Here is a 23933-nt window from a genome sequence, read left to right as displayed (position 1 = left end):
ACAAAAAACACCACAATCCAATGCCATCCATGCCCTTAATCATGTTCACATTCAGGACACCCCACAGAAAGACTAGGCCCATGCACCACTGAGTAACCCTGGGCATAATGGATGAAAGCAAGGCACATTGGATGCAGGCCTATGGCACAAAGCACACTGCCTGGCTTCAAAATTGCCCCTTGACCCCCACCACATGGCCAGGCCCTGCCTGTACCAGTCCGCAAAATGGCCCCCATCCACATGGCTATGCCCCATCAACACCCCAAAAAATCGAAAAACAATCAAAAATCACCACAATCCAATGCCATCCATGCCCTCAATGATGTTTACATTCAAGACACCCCACAGAAAGACTAGGCCCATGCACCACTGAGTAACCCTGGGCATAATGGAGGAAAGTAAGGCACATTGGATGCAGGCCTATGGCACAAAGCACACTGCCTGGCTTCAAAATGGCCCCTTGACCCCCACCACATGGCCAGGCCCTGCCTGTACCAGTCCTCAAAATGGCCCCCACCCACATGGCCAAGCCCCATCAACACCCCAAAAATCGAAAAACACATAAAAATCACCACAATCCAATGCCATCCATGCCCTCAATGATGTTTACATTCAAGACACCCCACAGAAAGACTAGGCCCATGCACCACTGAGTAACCCTGGGCATAATGGATGAAAGCAAGGCACATTGGATGCAGGCCTATGGCACAAAGCACACTGCCTGGCTTCAAAATGGCCCCGTGACCTCCACCACATGGCCAGGCCCTGCCTGTACCAGTCCTCAAAATGGCCCCCACCCACATGGCCATGCCCCATCAACACCCCAAAAAATCGAAAAAACACATAAAATCACCACAATCCAATGCCATCCATGCCCTTAATGATGTTTACATTCAAGACACCCCACAGAAAGACTAGGCCCATGCACAACTGAGTAACCCTGGGCATAATGGATGAAAGCAAGGCACATTGGATGCAGGCCTAGGGCACAAAGCACACTGCCTGATGGGGAAACGGGCCACCTCGCTAGAAATCTGCACGGACTCTCACTGTGAAAGTTTGGCATCCTTTTTCGTGGAGAAGGTGCAGGCAATCTACCGAGGATTTATGCCATCTGTGCCCGCGGTTGAGCCCAGCGGTGTGACGGCTACGGTCCACGAAACTCTGTCCTCCCTGCCTGCTATGTCCGTCGAGGCTTTTGACACTCTGAGCCTCAAAATTAAATATGGCTCCCCCTTAGATCTGCTGAAGCCAGAGCTACTTACACTTCTCCCGCCCCTTTGTCGTGAGCCTATACTAGATTTGATTCATCTTTCTCTCACTGAGGGTGTGGCCCCTTCCTCCTGGAAGCAAGCAGTCGTTAGCCCCATTTTGAAGAAGCCTAATCTTGATCCCCTGCTACCTGATAACTATCGTCCCATCTGCCTCCTGACCTGGACCGCCAAGGTCACTGAGGCACACGTGAATTCCATCTTGTCTGCCCACCTCTGTCGTAATAACATCCTAGACGAGAGCCAGAATGGTTTTCGTGCACAACACAGCACCGAAACTGCTCTGCTCTTTATGACTGAGCATCTGCGTTCGGTGCTGGATGCGGGGCAGACAGCGGCGCTCCTCTTGTTAGACCTGAGCGCCGCGTTTGACACGGTGTCTCATGACATTCTGATGCGGCGTCTTGAGGAAGTGGGAATTGAGGGGACGGCTCTCCAATGGTTTCGCTCCTTCCTTTCGGACCGGTTTTTTAAAGTGGCCATTCCACCTGGTCAGTCCTCCTTCCATCCTTTGGGACTGGGAGTCCCTCAGGGCTCTGCACTGAGCCCCACTTTGTTCAACTTGTATGTGAAACCGCTGGCTGCAGTCGTCAGACAATGCGGCTTAACCATGACATCGTATGCCGACGACACGCAGCTGGCGGTGACACTCAGTGGGGACCCTGAGGTGACTGCTCCCAGATTCCGCGCAGGACTCACAGCCGTGGCAAACTGGATGCGCATTAACTGCTTACAGTTAAATGCCAAAAAAAACGAGGTCCTTATTTTAGGGAAGCAGGCGGAACTCTGGGGAGATCAGTGGTGGCCTCCAGAATTGGGGGTGACTCCCATCCCAGCTGCCGAAGTTAAGAACTTGGGGGTTTGGTTGGATCCTACTCTCTCCTTTACCAGCCACACAAAGAAGACTGCAGCTACCTGTTATGGTATTCTGCGAGGACTGAGACCAGTCCTCAAATTCTTCGACCCCCCTACTCGGCAACTGGTGGTCCAAGCCTCCATCCTCTCTCGGCTGGACTATGGGAGTGCACTGCTGCTTGGAGTGAATCAGGCAGAGGCTACTAGGCTGCAAAGGGTGCAGAATGCCGCGGCACGGGCCATTGTTGGCCTTCCAAGACATTGTTCTGTCTCTGCAGTCTTGACCTTCCTTCACTGGCTGCCGGTCAGACAGAGAATTAAATTCAAGGCTCTTTGTCTTACTTTTAAGATCTTGAAACTATCCTCTCCTCTAGCCCTTGTGGGTCTTGTTTCCCCCTATGTTCCCACGCGGGCTCTCAGGTCGGAATCTCTTCATCTGGCGATTAAGACCAGGTTCAGACTGAGTAGGATGGGAGGTTGTTCTTTTCGAGTTCTGGCGGCTGGATAGTGGAACTCTCTCCCTGTCCATATTCGTGCCCTGAACAGCCTGACTCTTTTCAGACGCGCCATAAAAACCCATCTGTTTGCTATTGCTGACTGATTCCCTCTCTTTCCAGCATCGATTTGTTGTGGTGTGGCACTTGATCAGGTGCCAGGACTCCCCTTCGCTGGGGCAGCTGTGCGCCTAATAAAAGTTATTAACATAACATAACATAACAAAATGGCCCCTTGACCCCCACCACATGGCCAGGCCCTGCCTGTACCAGTCCTCAAAATGGCCCCCACCCACATGGCCATGCCCCATCAACACCCCAAAAAATCGAAAAACACACAAAAATCACCACAATCCAATGCCATCCATGCCCTCCATGATGTTTACATTTAAGAGACCCCACAGAAAGACTCAGTCCATGCACCACTGAGTACCCCTGGGCAAAAGGCCCCAACAACAGCCAAAAAATCGAAAAACACACAAAAATCACCACAATCCAATGCCATCCATGCCCTCCATGATGTTTACATTAAAGAGACTCCAAAGAAAGACTCAGTCCATGCACCACTGAGTACCTCTGGGCAAAAGGCCCCAACAACAGCCAAAAAATCGAAAAACACACAAAAATCACCACAATCCAATGCCATCCATGCCCTCCATGATGTTTACATTCAAGACACCCCACAGAAAGACTCAGTCCATGCACCACTGAGTACCCCTGGGCAAAAGGCCCCAACAACAGCCAAAAAATCGAAAAACACACAAAAAATCACCACAATCCAATGCCATCCATGCCCTAAATCATGTTGAAATTCAACAAAACAGTTGTACCATGCACCCATAACTAACCCTGGTCCTACTGGATACTGTGGCTGTCCACAATATATTTTATTTAATGTTCTGAAAAAGTTCCAAAATTGTAGTTGCAGCAACTGTAATGCCCCAAACAAACTTACTTGTGAAATTTCTAATCCAAAAGTGATCCAAAGAAAGTCAAAAAGGCCTCGAATCCAAATATCCAGCAGCATCCACAAAAAGTAATCCTTCCAGCTCCAGGTCCAAATGAAAAGTGACCAGGAGATGGACAAAGCACTGGGAGGAGCCTACTGGACAGGAACAGGAAGTTGAAGACTGTGGGGCACTTCCTTCCTCCCACCCCCAAAATGGACTCCTTGCAAAAAAAAGTGCAGGCAAATGTCAACCTGAGGAGTTATTCTGATAAAAATCATCATTTTCAGAAGGTTTATGCTGCCTACTGGTGGATTTCTTGTGCAGAATTGCAAATTTTGCAATTTCGCAAACGCGAGATTGTTGCTGCCAGCGCATGTACGTGTTCGCAATTCTTTACTCCCGCGATGCGTGATAACGGGCCTTCATGGCGTACTCGCGTTGACAAACTCTTGCTGTGCAAGGTGGCAAGCCGCGATGACGTAATCACGGTCGAAAAACTCCTGCGGGATCCCGCAGCAAGATCCAAAATGGCGCAGCACACGCAAACATGGAGAAAAACAACTCTTCAAACGCTGAATGACGGTAAGTGAACGCCGCGCGCCACAATATAGTATTTGTCAAGCGCGACCAAGCAAAGAAATCAGCTGCGTGCAAATTTGCGAATTTTCGGTAAATTCGCGAGAATTCGCAGATCGGGAATTTGCCGAAAATCTGCAAATTCCGCGAGCGGAACGGATTTTACGCCCATACTTAATTCAGACACTTAAAAAATGTAATTATCATCTGGTTAAAATGGAACCTCTAAATCATTATTTAGGCCAAATTGGGACGGTGATTTAAACAGAATTTCAGGAAACATGCTATCGCTTTTGCGCCTATTTTATTATCCAGAAACTGTATTGCTAGAAAAGCTGAGCGACAGCCACGAATGCCCATCAATCTCAATAATGGGACAATCCAACGTTTACGGGGTACAATATAAAATTTACAAAAGAAAAATATATGGATTGACGATTGGGAGGAAGCATCATCACATGGACACCAAGGTAAATTTGTGGACCAATCATTTTGCTCTGGAAAAGAAACTAACCTATGAAAAATATCGAATCTAAAACGGGTCAGTAAGAACTTTTAATGCATGTTCAAACTATATGCTAAATACGGTGGTAATGCAGAGACAGTCTGAATAGACAATAAATGCTGCACAGAACTTTTTCCTATTTCTTTTGATAGACGGAGCTCACCTAGATGTGCTAATGATCTCTTTTTTAATTATTTTCTAGGTAGCTCAGATATAAGTGACGGATTAGTAAAATATCTATCAAGGTCCAGAACTCTCAAATTTTTTTTTACATACAGTAGCCACTTTATTTTATCCATGTTGTCAAGAGATGGGCAGTCGTGAACTAAAGATCGAGTTAGCTCACATTGGTCTATAGAACAAATTCTATGCCATAACATGATGGGTTGGATTCGTATGATGTCTGTTATATAATCCAGCCCTAGAGGAGTTTTTTTTTCAAAGGAATAATTTGAAATCACCGCTCCAAATCAATTCAAATGAATTATTTATTTGCTTTGTACCTACTTCCTGCAATAAAAAGGAAACCTTATTAAAAAGCTCAGTAAGTCGTTTGAGTTCAAATTATCATAAAAACTTACTAAAAAGTGGAAAGTTGATTACTTAATTTTAGCATTAAAATTTGGTAATTACTTTCCAGGCTTAAAGTGACTAATATTTTTAGAACCAGGGTATTTGAGATGTATATCGTTAAACCCCCCTTCCTTCTCCCAGAGATGATGGAATAGCCTGAGAGAAGTAGGTCTTAAAGCCCTCCAAGTGAATTGGGGTACTGAGCCAGGTCTCTTTGAGACGGATAATATTATGTGCCCTCACCTCATTCAACCACTTATCGTTCGTACTCTTTGAGAGTTGGCCCGCTATATTCCAAAAAACTATGTTAAGTGTCTGGAGTTTCGGGTATTTCGATTCATGACTGGTTGTAGTCGATCGTAAAGGTAGTTCAAAATTAAATAAATGGGTTGTTCGGACACCCCCTGACAGATTTACATTTAGTTGGGGACCCTCCAGATCTATTATATGTATAGGGTCTAAACTACCTACATGTTGGCCAACAGATTCGGATAGCTGTGATTGGTGATCGTTCACAGCCTTTCCATTCCGCTTGCCCAGTCGTTCTACCTTTTTACTACTGTCTGATTCCTGCTCCAGTCATTTGTTTTCATCAAGTCCCGAGGGGATATTAAATCTATTGTAAGTAGGTATGTAATTGGGTACCCACTGGTCTTTTGGAGGGTTTCTCCAATTAATATGTGGGTTGCTGAATCCTTTAGGAGGGTCAAATATCCTAATGGTAATATATTTATCCCTATAGCATCCACTGTTGTATTAGCCCCCACTCTCAGTATCTCGTTGACCAGCGGTGGTGAACTAAATGTCAGGACTATACAATCTCCTGTCAGGACCTTTTCTCGCGACCCCGTCCAGCGTACACACCTTACCATCTTAAAGTTCTGAAATAGATCTCTGTGGAGTCCCACCCTACTGCTCAGCCAATTTAGTGACTTATTCTTAAGTGATGTCCATGTTTCTTCAGTGGGTGATTCATTGTTGGGGACATTTCCCAAAACGATGATATAAGGGGTAGCGTGTGGGGGCAGGTCTAAATGCATACCCAGTGCCGATATATCATCCTTTAGAGCATTCGGAGTCTAAGCTCGCTTGGGCTCAGACAGAATGTGTGCGGATTGAAGGATGCGTGGATTTGCTTGTGGGGTGGCTATCTTTTTACTAGAAGTACTTTTCGCTGCTTCTAAAAAGGATTGGGTCTTTTTTCCTATTGAGGGTTTATTTACTGAAATAGTCTGTGAAACAGTATCTGGGTAAGAAGGTATGCTTTTAGTTATTCCTTTTCTGAGTAGAGGATCTGTAATTTCTATGTGTGTTGACAAATTAGTAGGATACTCAGTGTTATTTATGTTTGAACCTAATGTTTTATGTAAAATGCTCAAGGTTCTTTCTATATTTTCCATTCTTGATGTTAACTGATCCAGCCTCAATCTTAAGTACATATCTAGTCGCTCCACTAGGGATGTCAGGGTTTGGATGTCGGGCTTACAATCACAATGACTTGTCTGCCGTCTGCCCGTTTTTTTCCTTGATTCAAATATTTTGGTGTTTTTTCTGTTTTTGCGGGGAATGTATTATAATTGGGATGACATCGTTCTGTGCATTGACTATTCCATTATCACTTGGTTTCTTCTGCTTTATTTGGGGGGGTTGTGTGGGGGAATCGTTGGTGATCTGTTCTAGGTCATCGGAGTCAAGTTGGATACAGCCATTAACTTGGAGTGATTTTTTCCCCCCTGAGGTCAATGAGTGAGTTGTCTCTTTTATGGGCGAATCTTGACTAACTCTTGATGATGCCCCTCCAATTGACTCCTCTACAGATAAGCTCTGTTTGTCTAAAACACCCACAGCGCCTGTTAGGTAGTCTAATATGGTTTGCTGGGTATCTAGGCTACTCTTCGTGCCCTTTGGGCTTACTAATTTCCTTTTACCCATATTTTCTTATAGGTAATCTTTGTCTTACAATATGCTATCTTCCTAAATGGGAAACCCAAATGGAAAGCCAAGAGAGTGAGCCCAACCCAGCCGCCTCCGGGCTGCGACGGGCGCAGACGGGCCCGCCCTTGGCCCGCGCCGCGGTGGTCTCCGGCTGATTATATAGGGCCGGTGGCGGGGGGCATGTCTCTGGCCTCTCGTAAGACCGCGCTGCCCGCTGGGATGGGAAGTCCTGGGCAGCACGCGGTCTGCGGGGCAGAAAAAACGAGACACGGAAGATGGAGCAACACCACAGTCCAAAATCCCACAAACAGGTCAGCCAAAGTTCCTCAGGTCTTTAAAGGGCAGTAAAATAACCTCCTGCAATCTTCAGTGTTATTTAGCGTCCCGCGCCGCGGTGGTCTGCGGCTGATTATGTAGGGCCGGGGGCGGGGGGGCGTGTCTTTGGCCTCTTGCGAGACCGCGCTGCCCGCTGGGATGGGAAGTCCTGGGCAGCACGCGGTCTGCGGGGCAGAAAAAACGAGACACGGAAGATGGAGCAACACCACAGTCCAAAATCCCACAAACAGGTCAGCCAAAGTTCCTCAGGTCTTTAAAGGGCAGTAAAATAACCTCCTGCAATCTTCAGTGTTATTTAGCGTCCCGCGCCGCGGTGGTCTGCGGCTGATTATGTAGGGCGGGGGGGCGTGTCTTTGGCCTCTTGCCAGACCGCCCTGCCCGCTGGGATGGGAAGTCCTGGGCAGCGCGCGGTCCGCGGGGCAGTAAAAACGAGACACGGAAGATGGAGCAACACCACAGTCCAAAATCCCACAAACAGGTCAGCCAAAGTTCCTCAGGACTTTAAAGGCCAACATTTTTAATTGCCTTTATTTCTATACGGCAAATTGGTCAGGGCTCCGAGGTCATAGATCTCCTCACTGGACATCTGTCTGTATACATAGAGTGACAAGTGGGAGCCACAGGCCCCCGTACCCGCGTACCAGCTCTCACTATGTCCGGGGATGTGTATTTCTTACACTATATCCCATTTCAAAGACAGCACAACCGTTGTTTATATGTATTTATTGCGATTCCACAGCTGTCTTACATTTGGTATCAGCAAAGAATGAATACTAGTGTGTATTTGGGTACAGCGTAGTGTGGATGCTGGCGTGTATTTGGTAACTGCGCAGTGTGGAAGCTGGTGTGTATTTGGTAACAGCGTAGTGTGGATGCTGGCGTGTTTTTGTAACAGCGCAGTATGGATGCTGGTGTGTATGTGTTAGCAGCGCAGTGTGGAGGCTGGTGTGTATTTAGGTACAGCGCAGTTTGGATGCTGGTGTGTATTTGGTAACAGCGCAGTGTGGATGCTGGCGTGTTTGTGTAACAGCGCAGTACGGATGCTGGTGTGTATTTGGGTACAGCGCAGTTTGGATGCTGGTATGTATTTGGTAAAAGCACAGCGTGGATACTGGCATGTATTTGTAACAGCGCAGTGTGGATGCTGGCGTGTTTTTGTAACAGCTCAGTACGGATGCTGGTGTGTATTTGGGTACAGCTCAGTGCGGATGCTGGAGTGTATTTGGGTACAGCGCAGTGTGGATGCTGGCGTGTATTTGTAACAGCGCAGCGTGGATGCTGGCGTGTTTTTGTAACAGCTCAGTACGGATGCTGGTGTGTATTTGGGTACAGTGCACTGTGGATGCTGGTGTGTATTTGGGTACAGCGCATTGTGGATACTGGTGTGTATTTGGAAACAGCGCAGTATGGATGCTGCCGTGTATTTGGAAACAGTGCAGTGTGGATGCTGGCGTGTATTTGTAACAGCGCTGTGTGGATGCTGGCGTGTATTTAGAAACAGCGCAGTGTGGATGCTGGCGTGTATTTGTAACAGCACAGTGTGGATGCTTGTGTGTGTTTGGAAACAGCGCAGTGTGGATGCTGGCGTGTATTTGGAAACAGCGCAGTGTGGATGCTGCCGTGTATTTGGAAACAGCGCAGTGTGGATGCTGGTGTGTATTTGTAACAGCGGAGAATAGATGCTGGCGTGTTTTTGTAACAGCGCAGTGTGGATGCTGGCGTGTTTTTGTAACAGCGCTGTGTGGATGCTGGCGTGTATTTGGAAACAGCGCAGTGTGGATGCTGGTGTGTATTTGTAACAGCGCAGTGTGGATGCTGGTGTGTATTTGTAACAGCGCAGTGTGGATGCTGGTGTGTATTTGTAACAGCGCAGTGTGGATGCTGGTGTGTATTTGTAAACAGCGCAGTGTGGATGCTGCTGTGTATTTGGAAACAGCGCAGTGTGGATGCTGGTGTGTATTTGTAACAGCGCAGTGTGGATGTTGGTGTGTATTTGTAACAGCGCAGTGTGGATGCTGCTGTTTATTTGTAACAGCGCAGTGTGGATGCTGGTATGTATTTGGCGACAGCGCAGTGTGGATGCTGGGGTGTATCTGTAACAGCGCAGTGTGGATGCTGGGGTGTATTTGTAACAGTGCAGTGTGGATGCTGGTGTGTATTTGTAACAGTGCAGTGTAGATGCTGGGGTGTATTTGTAACAGCACAGTGTGGATGCTTGTGTGTGTTTGGAAACAGCGCAGTGTGGATGCTGGCGTGTATTTGGAAACAGCGCAGTGTGGATGCTGCCGTGTATTTGGAAACAGCGCAGTGTGGATGCTGGTGTGTATTTGTAACAGCGGAGAATAGATGCTGGCGTGTTTTTGTAACAGCGCAGTGTGGATGCTGGCGTGTTTTTGTAACAGCGCTGTGTGGATGCTGGCGTGTATTTGGAAACAGCGCAGTGTGGATGCTGGTGTGTATTTGTAACAGCGCAGTGTGGATGCTTGTGTGTATTTGGGTACAGGGCAGTGTTGATGCTGGCGTGTATTTGTAACAGTGCAGTGTGGATGCTTGTGTGTATTTGGGTACAGCGCAGTGTGGATGCTGGTGTGTATTTGTAACAGCGCAGTGTGGATGCTGGGGTGTATTTGTAACAGCGCAGTGTGGATGCTGTTGTGTATTTGTAACAGTGCAGTGTGGATGCTGGCATGTATTTGTAACAGTGCAGTGTGGATGCTGGTGTGTATTTGGCGACAGCGCAGTGTGGATGCTGGTGTGTATTTGTAACAGCGTAGTGTGGATGCTGGGGTGTATTTGTAACAGCGCAGTGTGGATGCTGGTGTGTATTTGTAACAGTGCAGTGTGAATGCTGGCGTGTATTTGTAACAGTACAGTGTGGATGCTGGCGTGTATTTGTAACAGTGCAGTGTGGATGCTTGTGTGTATTTGGGTACAGGGCAGTGTTGATGCTGGCGTGTATTTGTAACAGTGCAGTGTGGATGCTTGTGTGTATTTGGGTACAGCGCAGTGTGGATGCTGGTGTGTATTTGTAACAGCGCAGTGTGGATGCTGGGGTGTATTTGTAACAGCGCAGTGTGGATGCTGTTGTGTATTTGTAACAGTGCAGTGTGGATGCTGGCATGTATTTGTAACAGTGCAGTGTGGATGCTGGTGTGTATTTGTAACAGTGCAGTGTGGATGCTTGTGTGTATTTGGGTACAGCGCAGTGTGGATGCTGGCGTGTATTTGTAACAGTGCAGTGTGGATGCTGGTGTGTATTTGGGTACAGCGCAGTGTGGATGCTTGTGTGTATTTGGGTACAGAGCAGTGTGGATGCTGGTGTGTGTTTATAACAGTGCAGTGTGGATCCTGGTGTGTGTTTATTGTATTCATGCGTATAGGTTCTGCGGTGACTGTTTTCATAGGATGATATTTTGTGAAGTCCACCCCAGCCTCGTCCCTGTCTTCCTCTGCACATGTTGTCTGTTCCCTTCTGACATGTCTCTGTTTTTCTTTCTACAGAATGCTCTGGTCGGATGGATATAAAGGCGGACGTGGTGCTTTTAGTCCATAGGTATTTTATTGTACTGTGGAGCCGTCGCCACCTGAGGTCCTTCTTGGAGGAGGTGGTGAGAAGCTTCCACGTGTCCCGGGACTCGGTGCAGTTCAGCCTGGTCCAGTTCAGCTTTCATGCCTGGATAGACGTCCCCTTCAGCGACTCCCACAACATCAGTGTCCGGATTGACTCTCTGCGGACCTCGGAACGGGTGGGCGCTCATACTAATATTGGGCGCGCCCTCACCTTCGTCAGACGGGAGGTGCTGGTCGAGAGCAGGGGGGCCAGAGCCCACGTGCCCAGGGTCCTGGTCCTCATCACAGGTCGGGAGTCAGAGGATGATGTCACAGGTCCGGCCCTGGAGCTCCGGCGCACGGGGGTGGAGGTCTTTGCTGTCGGTACGTGGGGTGCTGAGCGCACTGACCTGGAGGCCATCGCCAGCCCCCCAGCTGCAGCCCACGTGTTCATAAGGGACTACTTTGAAGAACTTCAGCAAATCCTACCGGAGCTGACCGAGTCCATCTGCCTCAGGGTCCAGTACAAACTGGAAACTATACAACACAACCTGCGGGTATAAAAGGGAGACACTCCCGCTTCTTTTAAGGGACACAAGGTGGGTGTCCAGGTAGAGCTCTATAGTTTAGAATAAAAGCAATAGAACACATGTCACAGCTAATATTTACATTTCATGACGAGGCGCAGGGAGAAGGGTAAATTACAAGAGCCTCCCTTGGGTGTCCTTCACTTTCTCCACAGCCGGAAATCCCGCCCTTGGACTTCCGGCAGTGGGGAAAGGAGGCAGGTGGTGACAAAAGAAATAATGGAAGGCAGTTGTCTCTCACTGCCCCACTCACAAGAGAAAACGGAAGGTGCACTTGTGAAGTCAAAACTCGTGCGTCAAAATCTGTTCCAAGATTATTTCTTTTTATTCAATCAATCTTTTAAAACTGGCACACAGCCAACACGTTTCGTTCCCTATTTTACCAGAGGGAACTTCTTCAGGGCTGTATCATTATAGACATGACAAAACAACAATAACACATCAAACAACATAAAAAAGGACATAGATAATATCAGACGGCCCACAAACTCACGTAACAAACCTTCACATAAATAGTGCATATTTATCAGGGAAACAGGTAAAAGACATATATAAAATATCACATTGATAGTGCATATCTCAAAGAAACAAACAGGAAATGTGCAAAACCCAAAAAATGGAAAATAGTATTTTACAAAAACATAATCTAATTAATATGTACAAGGTGACAGATCATTTTGTCTAAAAGATAGCATAACATAAAAACATTACCGTATCTAAAAAAGTACCGTACAAATCAAATCTATACAATGACACTTCCTCCACATGAAACAAAGAGAAGTAATCGTGTGGTAGTTGTTATTAAAGGAAACCTTTTTGGAGTTAGTAACCCGTTTAGATAATAAATGGTTCAGTTATCTGCAACTCATGCCTTGTTTTAATTATATTTTCAACATTAAGTGTAGACATTGGAACGTAATGGCTAGCAAATGTCATATTGGGCAGGACCATGGAAAGGTACACAAAAGAAAAGCAAAATCAATGACAATCTAAGTCCCCCCACCTATCTGTTCAGCTGGTCGGTAGAAGAAAGAATATGGATATATGACGGAATTTCGACCCCACGAGGCAAGGGGTCAGCCTTAATATCAGTATAGTCGATAAATTCTGAGACAGAAAAGACAGAAAAGAAGAAAAGGTTTCATACGTAGTACGATCGAAATAAGAATAAGGTCCAAGAGTCACTTTGTCCGTCAAAGAACTTTCTGCATGTAACATAATGCTGTATGAGCTGTTAAAATGTGTCGATCACTGGAAAACTACCTGTCCTCACACAAACCGCCGTAGCAACGGCAACAAGCAACGCAGCCACAGGAGCCTCAACTGAGTCATAGAACATCAACAAGACACCGCCCATACATCGCACCATAAAATATTCCTCCTACCCTGAGCTTCTCCACTCTCTCTTCTTCTCTTTCTCGGCCACTGGGACTAGGGGAGTGGGTAATCAACAAACGTGCGAGAGATAATCGAATGGACATCAGGGGGGGACGGAGGGGAAAACTAAAGACTATTGATATGAGGGCACGAACTAACGGAACACACTGCCAGAACTGCACAGCCACAGTCAGAAGTACTAATTGCCAAGATGATGGACTTGTGTTGCCTCCCTATATGACCCCCCCCCCCAGGGCGTTTTCTTCTTTTTCCCTTTGTGAATTACCTCCCATGTATATGTTACGCACCATGTAAATATAACTTTCAATAAAAAAAATTACTGAAATAAAAAGAAATGACGAATATCAGAGGTGGCACCAGATGTTATGCTACATCTACAGATGAGTAGCTAAAAGGTGCATCCATCGAAGAAACGACCAATATCCGGGGTATGGGTTGCATAAATAAACATCATCAACATCCACAATACCTGCAATCATCCATAGTGATTAAAAAACAATGTGCGTGTGTGTGTTTTAAAAGGGATCTTGGCGTCTATTTAAAATTTCAGGGAGGCTGAAGAACATTAAGGGGTTTAGGATTAGACTTTAGGATGGGAATCTATGTAAGACTACATTTATCTTCTAGAAGAGAGAATCGGCACTTCCCTTTATCTCATGTCCCAGCATGCCTTCATCTCATGTCCCAGCATGCCTTCATCTCATCTCCCAGCATGCCTTCATGGCAAGAGTAAGAGTAAGAGTAAGAGTAAGAGTGGTCTGTTTAACTCAGACACTCTGTTCATCACCACCCCCTTTTCTAAATCGTTTTTGGCCACTATAGGTGTGGCAGGGTATACTCAGACATGAGTCCCTTTCTCACTGCTCCATCAGGATTCAAGCAAGCCGGGCCGAAGAAGGCTGAAATGCCAGAAACCGGTCCCAGGTAGCTTGTCTCCTTTCTGGTGAAGAATTGGCGTGGTAGTTTAGTCTGCCCTGTTCCCATGATGCACTGGGCCAGGGACAGGCTGATTTGCATATAGCCAGGTTCTGAGCTGGGATGGGGCAGTGAGATAAATAACGGTGATGGATCAAGCCCTGATCTTTGGACTGGGTAAGAGTGGTCTGTTTAACTCAGACACTCTGTTCATCACCACCCCCTTTTCTAAATCGTTTTTGGCCACTATAGGTGTGGCAGGGTATACTCAGACATGAGTCCCTTTCTCACTGCTCCATCAGGATTCAAGCAAGCCGGGCCGAAGAAGGCTGAAATGCCAGAAACCGGTCCCCGGTAGCTTGTCTCCTTTCTGGTGAAGAATTGGCTTGGTAGTTTAGTCTGCCCTGTTCCCATGATGCACTGGGCCAGGGACAGACTGATTTGCATATAGCCAGGTTCTGAGCTGGGATGGGGCAGTGAGATAAATAACGGTGATGGATCAAGCCCTGATCTTTGGACTGGGTAAGAGTGGTCTGTTTAACTCAGACACTCTGTTCATCACCACCCCCTTTTCTAAATCGTTTTTGGCCACTATAGGTGTGGCAGGGTATACTCAGACATGAGTCCCTTTCTCACTGCTCCATCAGGATTCAAGCAAGCCGGGCCGAAGAAGGCTGAAATGCCAGAAACCGGTCCCCGGTAGCTTGTCTCCTTTCTGGTGAAGAATTGGCTTGGTAGTTTAGTCTGCCCTGTTCCCATGATGCACTGGGCCAGGGACAGACTGATTTGCATATAGCCAGGTTCTGAGCTGGGATAGGGCAGTGAGATAAATAACGGTGATGGATCAAGCCCTGATCTTTGGACTGGGTAAGAGTGGTCTGTTTAACTCAGACACTCTGTTCATCACCACCCCCTTTTCTAAATCGTTTTTGGCCACTATAGGTGTGGCAGGGTATACTCAGACATGAGTCCCTTTCTCACTGCTCCATCAGGATTCAAGCAAGCCGGGCCGAAGAAGGCTGAAATGCCAGAAACCGGTCCCCGGTAGCTTGTCTCCTTTCTGGTGAAGAATTGGCTTGGTAGTTTAGTCTGCCCTGTTCCCATGATGCACTGGGCCAGGGACAGACTGATTTGCATATAGCCAGGTTCTGAGCTGGGATGGGGCAGTGAGATAAATAACGGTGATGGATCAAGCCCTGATCTTTGGACTGGGTAAGAGTGGTCTGTTTAACTCAGACACTCTGTTCATCACCACCCCCTTTTCTAAATCGTTTTTGGCCACTATAGGTGTGGCAGAGTATACTCAGACATGAGTCCCTTTCTCACTGCTCCATCAGGATTCAGGCAAGCCGGGCCGAAGAAGGCTGAAATGCCAGAAACTGGTCCCCGGTAGCTTGTCTCCTTTCTGGTGAAGAATTGGCTTGGTAGTTTAGTCTGCCCTGTTCCCATGATGCACTGGGCCAGGGACAGACTGATTTGCATATAGCCAGGTTCTGAGCTGGGATGGGGCAGTGAGATAAATAACGGTGATGGATCAAGCCCTGATCTTTGGACTGGGTAAGAGTGGTCTGTTTAACTCAGACACTCTGTTCATCACCACCCCCTTTTCTAAATCGTGTTTGGCCACTATAGGTGTGGCAGGGTATACTCAGACATGAGTCCCTTTCTCACTGCTCCATCAGGATTCAAGCAAGCCGGGCCGAAGAAGGCTGAAATGCCAGAAACCGGTCCCCGGTAGCTTGTCTCCTTTCTGGTGAAGAATTGGCTTGGTAGTTTAGTCTGCCCGGTCCCTATGATGCACTGGGCCAGGGACAGACTGATTTGCATATAGCCAGGTTCTGAGCTGGGATGGGGCAGTGAGATAAATAACGGTGATGGATCAAGCCCTGATCTTTGGACTGGGTAAGAGTGGTCTGTTTAACTCAGACACTCTGTTCATCACCACCCCCTTTTCTAAATCGTTTTTGGCCACTATAGGTGTGGCAGGGTATACTCAGACATGAGTCCCTTTCTCACTGCTCCATCAGGATTCAAGCAAGCCGGGCCGAAGAAGGCTGAAATGCCAGAAACCGGTCCCCGGTAGCTTGTCTCCTTTCTGGTGAAGAATTGGCTTGGTAGTTTAGTCTGCCCTGTTCCCATGATGCACTGGGCCAGGGACAGACTGATTTGCATATAGCCAGGTTCTGAGCTGGGATGGGGCAGTGAGATAAATAACGGTGATGGATCAAGCCCTGATCTTTGGACTGGGTAAGAGTGGTCTGTTTAACTCAGACACTCTGTTCATCACCACCCCCTTTTCTAAATCGTTTTTGGCCACTATAGGTGTGGCAGGGTATACTCAGACATGAGTCCCTTTCTCACTGCTCCATCAGGATTCAGGCAAGCCGGGCCGAAGAAGGCTGAAATGCCAGAAACCGGTCCCCGGTAGCTTGTCTCCTTTCTGGTGAAGAATTGGCTTGGTAGTTTAGTCTGCCCTGTTCCCATGATGCACTGGGCCAGGGACAGACTGATTTGCATATAGCCAGGTTCTGAGCTGGGATGGGGCAGTGAGATAAATAACGGTGATGGATCAAGCCCTGATCTTTGGACTGGGTAAGAGTGGTCTGTTTAACTCAGACACTCTGTTCATCACCACCCCCTTTTCTAAATCGTTTTTGGCCACTATAGGTGTGGCAGGGTATACTCAGACATGAGTCCCTTTCTCACTGCTCCATCAGGATTCAAGCAAGCCGGGCCGAAGAAGGCTGAAATGCCAGAAACCGGTCCCCGGTAGCTTGTCTCCTTTCTGGTGAAGAATTGGCTTGGTAGTTTAGTCTGCCCTGTTCCCATGATGCACTGGGCCAGGGACAGACTGATTTGCATATAGCCAGGTTCTGAGCTGGGATAGGGCAGTGAGATAAATAACGGTGATGGATCAAGCCCTGATCTTTGGACTGGGTAAGAGTGGTCTGTTTAACTCAGACACTCTGTTCATCACCACCCCCTTTTCTAAATCGTTTTTGGCCACTATAGGTGTGGCAGGGTATACTCAGACATGAGTCCCTTTCTCACTGCTCCATCAGGATTCAAGCAAGCCGGGCCGAAGAAGGCTGAAATGCCAGAAACCGGTCCCCGGTAGCTTGTCTCCTTTCTGGTGAAGAATTAGCTTGGTAGTTTAGTCTGCCCTGTTCCCATGATGCACTGGGCCAGGGACAGACTGATTTGCATATAGCCAGGTTCTGAGCTGGGATGGGGCAGTGAGATAAATAACGGTGATGGATCAAGCCCTGATCTTTGGACTGGGTAAGAGTGGTCTGTTTAACTCAGACACTCTGTTCATCACCACCCCCTTTTCTAAATCGTTTTTGGCCACTATAGGTGTGGCAGGGTATACTCAGACATGAGTTCCTTTCTCACTGCTCCATCAGGATTCAAGCAAGCCGGGCCGAAGAAGGCTGAAATGCCAGAAACCGGTCCCCGGTAGCTTGTCTCCTTTCTGGTGAAGAATTGGCTTGGTAGTTTAGTCTGCCCTGTTCCCATGATGCACTGGGCCAGGGACAGACTGATTTGCATATAGCCAGGTTCTGAGCTGGGATGGGGCAGTGAGATAAATAACGGTGATGGATCAAGCCCTGATCTTTGGACTGGGTAAGAGTGGTCTGTTTAACTCAGACACTCTGTTCATCACCACCCCCTTTTCTAAATCGTTTTTGGCCACTATAGGTGTGGCAGGGTATACTCAGACATGAGTCCCTTTCTCACTGCTCCGTCAGGATTCAGGCAAGCCGGGCCGAAGAAGGCTGAAATGCCAGAAACCGGTCCCCGGTAGCTTGTCTCCTTTCTGGTGAAGAATTGGCTTGGTAGTTTAGTCTGCCCTGTTCCCATGATGCACTGGGCCAGGGACAGACTGATTTGCATATAGCCAGGTTCTGAGCTGGGATGGGGCAGTGAGATAAATAACGGTGATGGATCAAGCCCTGATCTTTGGACTGGGTAAGAGTGGTCTGTTTAACTCAGACACTCTGTTCATCACCACCCCCTTTTCTAAATCGTTTTTGGCCACTATAGGTGTGGCAGGGTATACTCAGACATGAGTCCCTTTCTCACTGCTCCATCAGGATTCAAGCAAGCCGGGCCGAAGAAGGCTGAAATGCCAGAAACCGGTCCCCGGTAGCTTGTCTCCTTTCTGGTGAAGAATTGGCTTGGTAGTTTAGTCTGCCCTGTTCCCATGATGCACTGGGCCAGGGACAGACTGATTTGCATATAGCCAGGTTCTGAGCTGGGATAGGGCAGTGAGATAAATAACGGTGATGGATCAAGCCCTGATCTTTGGACTGGGTAAGAGTGGTCTGTTTAACTCAGACACTCTGTTCATCACCACCCCCTTTTCTAAATCGTTTTTGGCCACAATAGGTGTGGCAGGGTATACTCAGACATGAGTCCCTTTCTCACTGCTCCATCAGGATTCAAGCAAGCCGGGCCGAAGAAGGCTGAAATGCCAGAAACCGGTCCCCGGTAGCTTGTCTCCTTTCTGGTGAAGAATTGGCTTGGTAGTTTAGTCTGCCCTGTTCCCATGATGCACTGGGCCAGGGACAGACTGATTTGCATATAGCCAGGTTCTGAGCTGGGATGGGGCAGTGAGATAAATAACGGTGATGGATCAAGCCCTGATCTTTGGACTGGGTAAGAGTGGTCTGTTTAACTCAGACACTCTGTTCATCACCACCCCCTTTTCTAAATCGTTTTTGGCCACTATAGGTGTGGCAGGGTATACTCAGACATGAGTCCCTTTCTCACTGCTCCATCAGGATTCAAGCAAGCCGGGCCGAAGAAGGCTGAAATGCCAGAAACCGGTCCCTGGTAGCTTGTCTCCTTTCTGGTGAAGAATTGGCTTGGTAGTTTAGTCTGCCCTGTTCCCATGATGCACTGGGCCAGGGACAGACTGATTTGCATATAGCCAGGTTCTGAGCTGGGATGGGGCAGTGAGATAAATAACGGTGATGGATCAAGCCCTGATCTTTGGACTGTTTAAGAGTGGTCTGTTTAACTCAGACACTCTGTTCATCACCACCCCCTTTTCTAAATCGTTTTTGGCCACTATAGGTGTGGCAGGGTATACTCAGACATGAGTCCCTTTCTCACTGCTCCATCAGGATTCAAGCAAGCCGGGCCGAAGAAGGCTGAAATGCCAGAAACCGGTCCCCGGTAGCTTGTCTCCTTTCTGGTGAAGAATTGGTTTGGTAGTTTAGTCTGCCCTGTTCCCATGATGCACTGGGCCAGGGACAGACTGATTTGCATATAGCCAGGTTCTGAGCTGAGATGGGGCAGTGAGATAAATAACGGTGATGGATCAAGCCCTGATCTTTGGACTGGGTAAGAGTGGTCTGTTTAACTCAGACACTCTGTTCATCACCACCCCCTTTTCTAAATCGTTTTTGGCCACTATAGGTGTGGCAGGGTATACTCAGACATGAGTCCCTTTCTCACTGCTCCATCAGGATTCAAGCTAGCCGGGCCGAAGAAGGCTGAAATGCCAGAAACCGGTCCCCGGTAGCTTGTCTCCTTTCTGGTGAAGAATTGGCTTGGTAGTTTAGTCTGCCCTGTTCCCATGATGCACTGGGCCAGGGACAGACTGATTTGCATATAGCCAGGTTCTGAGCTGGGATGGGGCAGTGAGATAAATAACGGTGATGGATCAAGCCCTGATCTTTGGACTGGGTAAGAGTGGTCTGTTTAACTCAGACACTCTGTTCATCACCACCCCCTTTTCTAAATCGTGTTTGGCCACTATAGGTGTGGCAGGGTATACTCAGACATGAGTCCCTTTCTCACTGCTCCATCAGGATTCAAGCAAGCCGGGCCGAAGAAGGCTGAAATGCCAGAAACCGGTCCCCGGTAGCTTGTCTCCTTTCTGGTGAAGAATTGGCTTGGTAGTTTAGTCTGCCCTGTTCCCATGATGCACTGGGCCAGGGACAGACTGATTTGCATATAGCCAGGTTCTGAGCTGGGATGGGGCAGTGAGATAAATAACGGTGATGGATCAAGCCCTGATCTTTGGACTGGGTAAGAGTGGTCTGTTTAACTCAGACACTCTGTTCATCACCAACCCCTTTTCTAAATCGTTTTTGGCCACTATAGGTGTGGCAGGGTATACTCAGACATGAGTCCCTTTCTCACTGCTCCATCAGGATTCAAGCAAGCCGGGCCGAAGAAGGCTGAAATGCCAGAAACCGGTCCCCGGTAGCTTGTCTCCTTTCTGGTGAAGAATTGGCTTGGTAGTTTAGTCTGCCCTGTTCCCATGATGCACTGGGCCAGGGACAGACTGATTTGCATATAGCCAGGTTCTGAGCTGGGATGGGGCAGTGAGATAAATAACGGTGATGGATCAAGCCCTGATCTTTGGACTGGGTAAGAGTGGCCTGTTTAACTCAGACACTCTGTTCATCAACACCCCCTTTTCTAAATCGTTTTTGGCCACTATAGGTGTGGCAGGGTATACTCAGACATGAGTCCCTTTCTCACTGCTCCGTCAGGATTCAGGCAAGCCGGGCCGAAGAAGGCTGAAATGCCAGAAACCGGTCCCCGGTAGCTTGTCTCCTTTCTGGTGAAGAATTGGCTTGGTAGTTTAGTCTGCCCTGTTCCCATGATGCACTGGGCCAGGGACAGACTGATTTGCATATAGCCAGGTTCTGAGCTGGGATGGGGCAGTGAGATAAATAACGGTGATGGATCAAGCCCTGATCTTTGGACTGGGTAAGAGTGGTCTGTTTAACTCAGACACTCTGTTCATCACCACCCCCTTTTCTAAATCGTTTTTGGCCACTATAGGTGTGGCAGGGTATACTCAGACATGAGTCCCTTTCTCACTGCTCCATCAGGATTCAAGCAAGCCGGGCCGAAGAAGGCTGAAATGCCAGAAACCGGTCCCCGGTAGCTTGTCTCCTTTCTGGTGAAGAATTGGCTTGGTAGTTTAGTCTGCCCTGTTCCCATGATGCACTGGGCCAGGGACAGACTGATTTGCATATAGCCAGGTTCTGAGCTGGGATAGGGCAGTGAGATAAATAACGGTGATGGATCAAGCCCTGATCTTTGGACTGGGTAAGAGTGGTCTGTTTAACTCAGACACTCTGTTCATCACCACCCCCTTTTCTAAATCGTTTTTGGCCACAATAGGTGTGGCAGGGTATACTCAGACATGAGTCCCTTTCTCACTGCTCCATCAGGATTCAAGCAAGCCGGGCCGAAGAAGGCTGAAATGCCAGAAACCGGTCCCCGGTAGCTTGTCTCCTTTCTGGTGAAGAATTGGCTTGGTAGTTTAGTCTGCCCTGTTCCCATGATGCACTGGGCCAGGGACAGACTGATTTGCATATAGCCAGGTTCTGAGCTGGGATGGGGCAGTGAGATAAATAACGGTGATGGATCAAGCCCTGATCTTTGGACTGGGTAAGAGTGGTCTGTTTAACTCAGACACTCTGTTCATCACCACCCCCTTTTCTAAATCGTTTTTGGCCACTATAGGTGTGGCAGGGTATACTCAGACATGAGTCCCTTTCTCACTGCTCCATCAGGATTCAAGCAAGCCGGGCCGAAGAAGGCTGAAATGCCAGAAACCGGTCCCTGGTAGCTTGTCTCCTTTCTGGTGAAGAATTGGCTTGGTAGTTTAGTCTGCCCTGTTCCCATGATGCACTGGGCCAGGGACAGACTGATTTGCATATAGCCAGGTTCTGAGCTGGGATGGGGCAGTGAGATAAATAACGGTGATGGATCAAGCCCTGATCTTTGGACTGTTTAAGAGTGGTCTGTTTAACTCAGACACTCTGTTCATCACCACCCCCTTTTCTAAATCGTTTTTGGCCACTATAGGTGTGGCAGGGTATACTCAGACATGAGTCCCTTTCTCACTGCTCCATCAGGATTCAAGCAAGCCGGGCCGAAGAAGGCTGAAATGCCAGAAACCGGTCCCCGGTAGCTTGTCTCCTTTCTGGTGAAGAATTGGTTTGGTAGTTTAGTCTGCCCTGTTCCCATGATGCACTGGGCCAGGGACAGACTGATTTGCATATAGCCAGGTTCTGAGCTGAGATGGGGCAGTGAGATAAATAACGGTGATGGATCAAGCCCTGATCTTTGGACTGGGTAAGAGTGGTCTGTTTAACTCAGACACTCTGTTCATCACCACCCCCTTTTCTAAATCGTTTTTGGCCACTATAGGTGTGGCAGGGTATACTCAGACATGAGTCCCTTTCTCACTGCTCCATCAGGATTCAAGCTAGCCGGGCCGAAGAAGGCTGAAATGCCAGAAACCGGTCCCCGGTAGCTTGTCTCCTTTCTGGTGAAGAATTGGCTTGGTAGTTTAGTCTGCCCTGTTCCCATGATGCACTGGGCCAGGGACAGACTGATTTGCATATAGCCAGGTTCTGAGCTGGGATGGGGCAGTGAGATAAATAACGGTGATGGATCAAGCCCTGATCTTTGGACTGGGTAAGAGTGGTCTGTTTAACTCAGACACTCTGTTCATCACCACCCCCTTTTCTAAATCGTGTTTGGCCACTATAGGTGTGGCAGGGTATACTCAGACATGAGTCCCTTTCTCACTGCTCCATCAGGATTCAAGCAAGCCGGGCCGAAGAAGGCTGAAATGCCAGAAACCGGTCCCCGGTAGCTTGTCTCCTTTCTGGTGAAGAATTGGCTTGGTAGTTTAGTCTGCCCTGTTCCCATGATGCACTGGGCCAGGGACAGACTGATTTGCATATAGCCAGGTTCTGAGCTGGGATGGGGCAGTGAGATAAATAACGGTGATGGATCAAGCCCTGATCTTTGGACTGGGTAAGAGTGGTCTGTTTAACTCAGACACTCTGTTCATCACCAACCCCTTTTCTAAATCGTTTTTGGCCACTATAGGTGTGGCAGGGTATACTCAGACATGAGTCCCTTTCTCACTGCTCCATCAGGATTCAAGCAAGCCGGGCCGAAGAAGGCTGAAATGCCAGAAACCGGTCCCCGGTAGCTTGTCTCCTTTCTGGTGAAGAATTGGCTTGGTAGTTTAGTCTGCCCTGTTCCCATGATGCACTGGGCCAGGGACAGACTGATTTGCATATAGCCAGGTTCTGAGCTGGGATGGGGCAGTGAGATAAATAACGGTGATGGATCAAGCCCTGATCTTTGGACTGGGTAAGAGTGGCCTGTTTAACTCAGACACTCTGTTCATCAACACCCCCTTTTCTAAATCGTTTTTGGCCACTATAGGTGTGGCAGGGTATACTCAGACATGAGTCCCTTTCTCACTGCTCCATCAGGATTCAAGCAAGCCGGGCCGAAGAAGGCTGAAATGCCAGAAACCGGTCCCCGGTAGCTTGTCTCCTTTCTGGTGAAGAATTGGCTTGGTAGTTTAGTCTGCCCTGTTCCCATGATGCACTGGGCCAGGGACAGACTGATTTGCATATAGCCAGGTTCTGAGCTGGGATGGGGCAGTGAGATAAATAACGGTGATGGATCAAGCCCTGATCTTTGGACTGGGTAAGAGTGGTCTGTTTAACTCAGACACTCTGTTCATCACCACCCCCTTTTCTAAATCGTTTTTGGCCACTATAGGTGAGGCAGGGTATACTCAGACATGAGTCCCTTTCTCACTGCTCCATCAGGATTCAAGCAAGCCGGGCCGAAGAAGGCTGAAATGCCAGAAACCGGTCCCCGGTAGCTTGTCTCCTTTCTGGTGAAGAATTGGCTTGGTAGTTTAGTCTGCCCTGTTCCCATGATGCACTGGGCCAGGGACAGACTGATTTGCATATAGCCAGGTTCTGAGCTGGGATGGGGCAGTGAGATAAATAACGGTGATGGATCAAGCCCTGATCTTTGGACTGGGTAATAGTGGTCTGTTTAACTCAGACACTCTGTTCATCACCACCCCCTTTTCTAAATCGTTCATCTCATGTCCCAGCATGCCTTCATCTCATGTCCCAGCATGCCCTCATCTCATTTCCCAGCATGCCTATCTCATTTCCCAGCATGGTTTC

General features: G+C 48.1%; 1 protein-coding gene across 1 annotated transcript in view; it reads left to right on the top strand.

The window, feature by feature from the left end:
• LOC147663597 (collagen alpha-1(XII) chain-like) overlaps positions 1-11832 on the top strand; it is a gene marked incomplete at its 5' end in the record, with an annotated part of 119170 nt that extends 107338 nt beyond the window's left edge. The window contains one exon of the mRNA XM_086950332.1: positions 10997-11832. Within this exon, the coding sequence (XP_086806458.1) occupies positions 10997-11607 (611 nt within the window). The remainder of the gene's footprint in view (positions 1-10996) is intronic.
• Positions 11833-23933: the final 12101 nt, after the last annotated feature.

Source organism: Lissotriton vulgaris, unplaced genomic scaffold (assembly GCF_964263255.1).
Source record: "Lissotriton vulgaris unplaced genomic scaffold, aLisVul1.2 SCAFFOLD_893, whole genome shotgun sequence".
Lineage (NCBI taxonomy): Eukaryota > Metazoa > Chordata > Amphibia > Caudata > Salamandridae > Lissotriton > Lissotriton vulgaris.
Note: the sequence above shows the minus strand (reverse complement) of the source record. Positions and strands in the feature narration are given on the sequence as shown.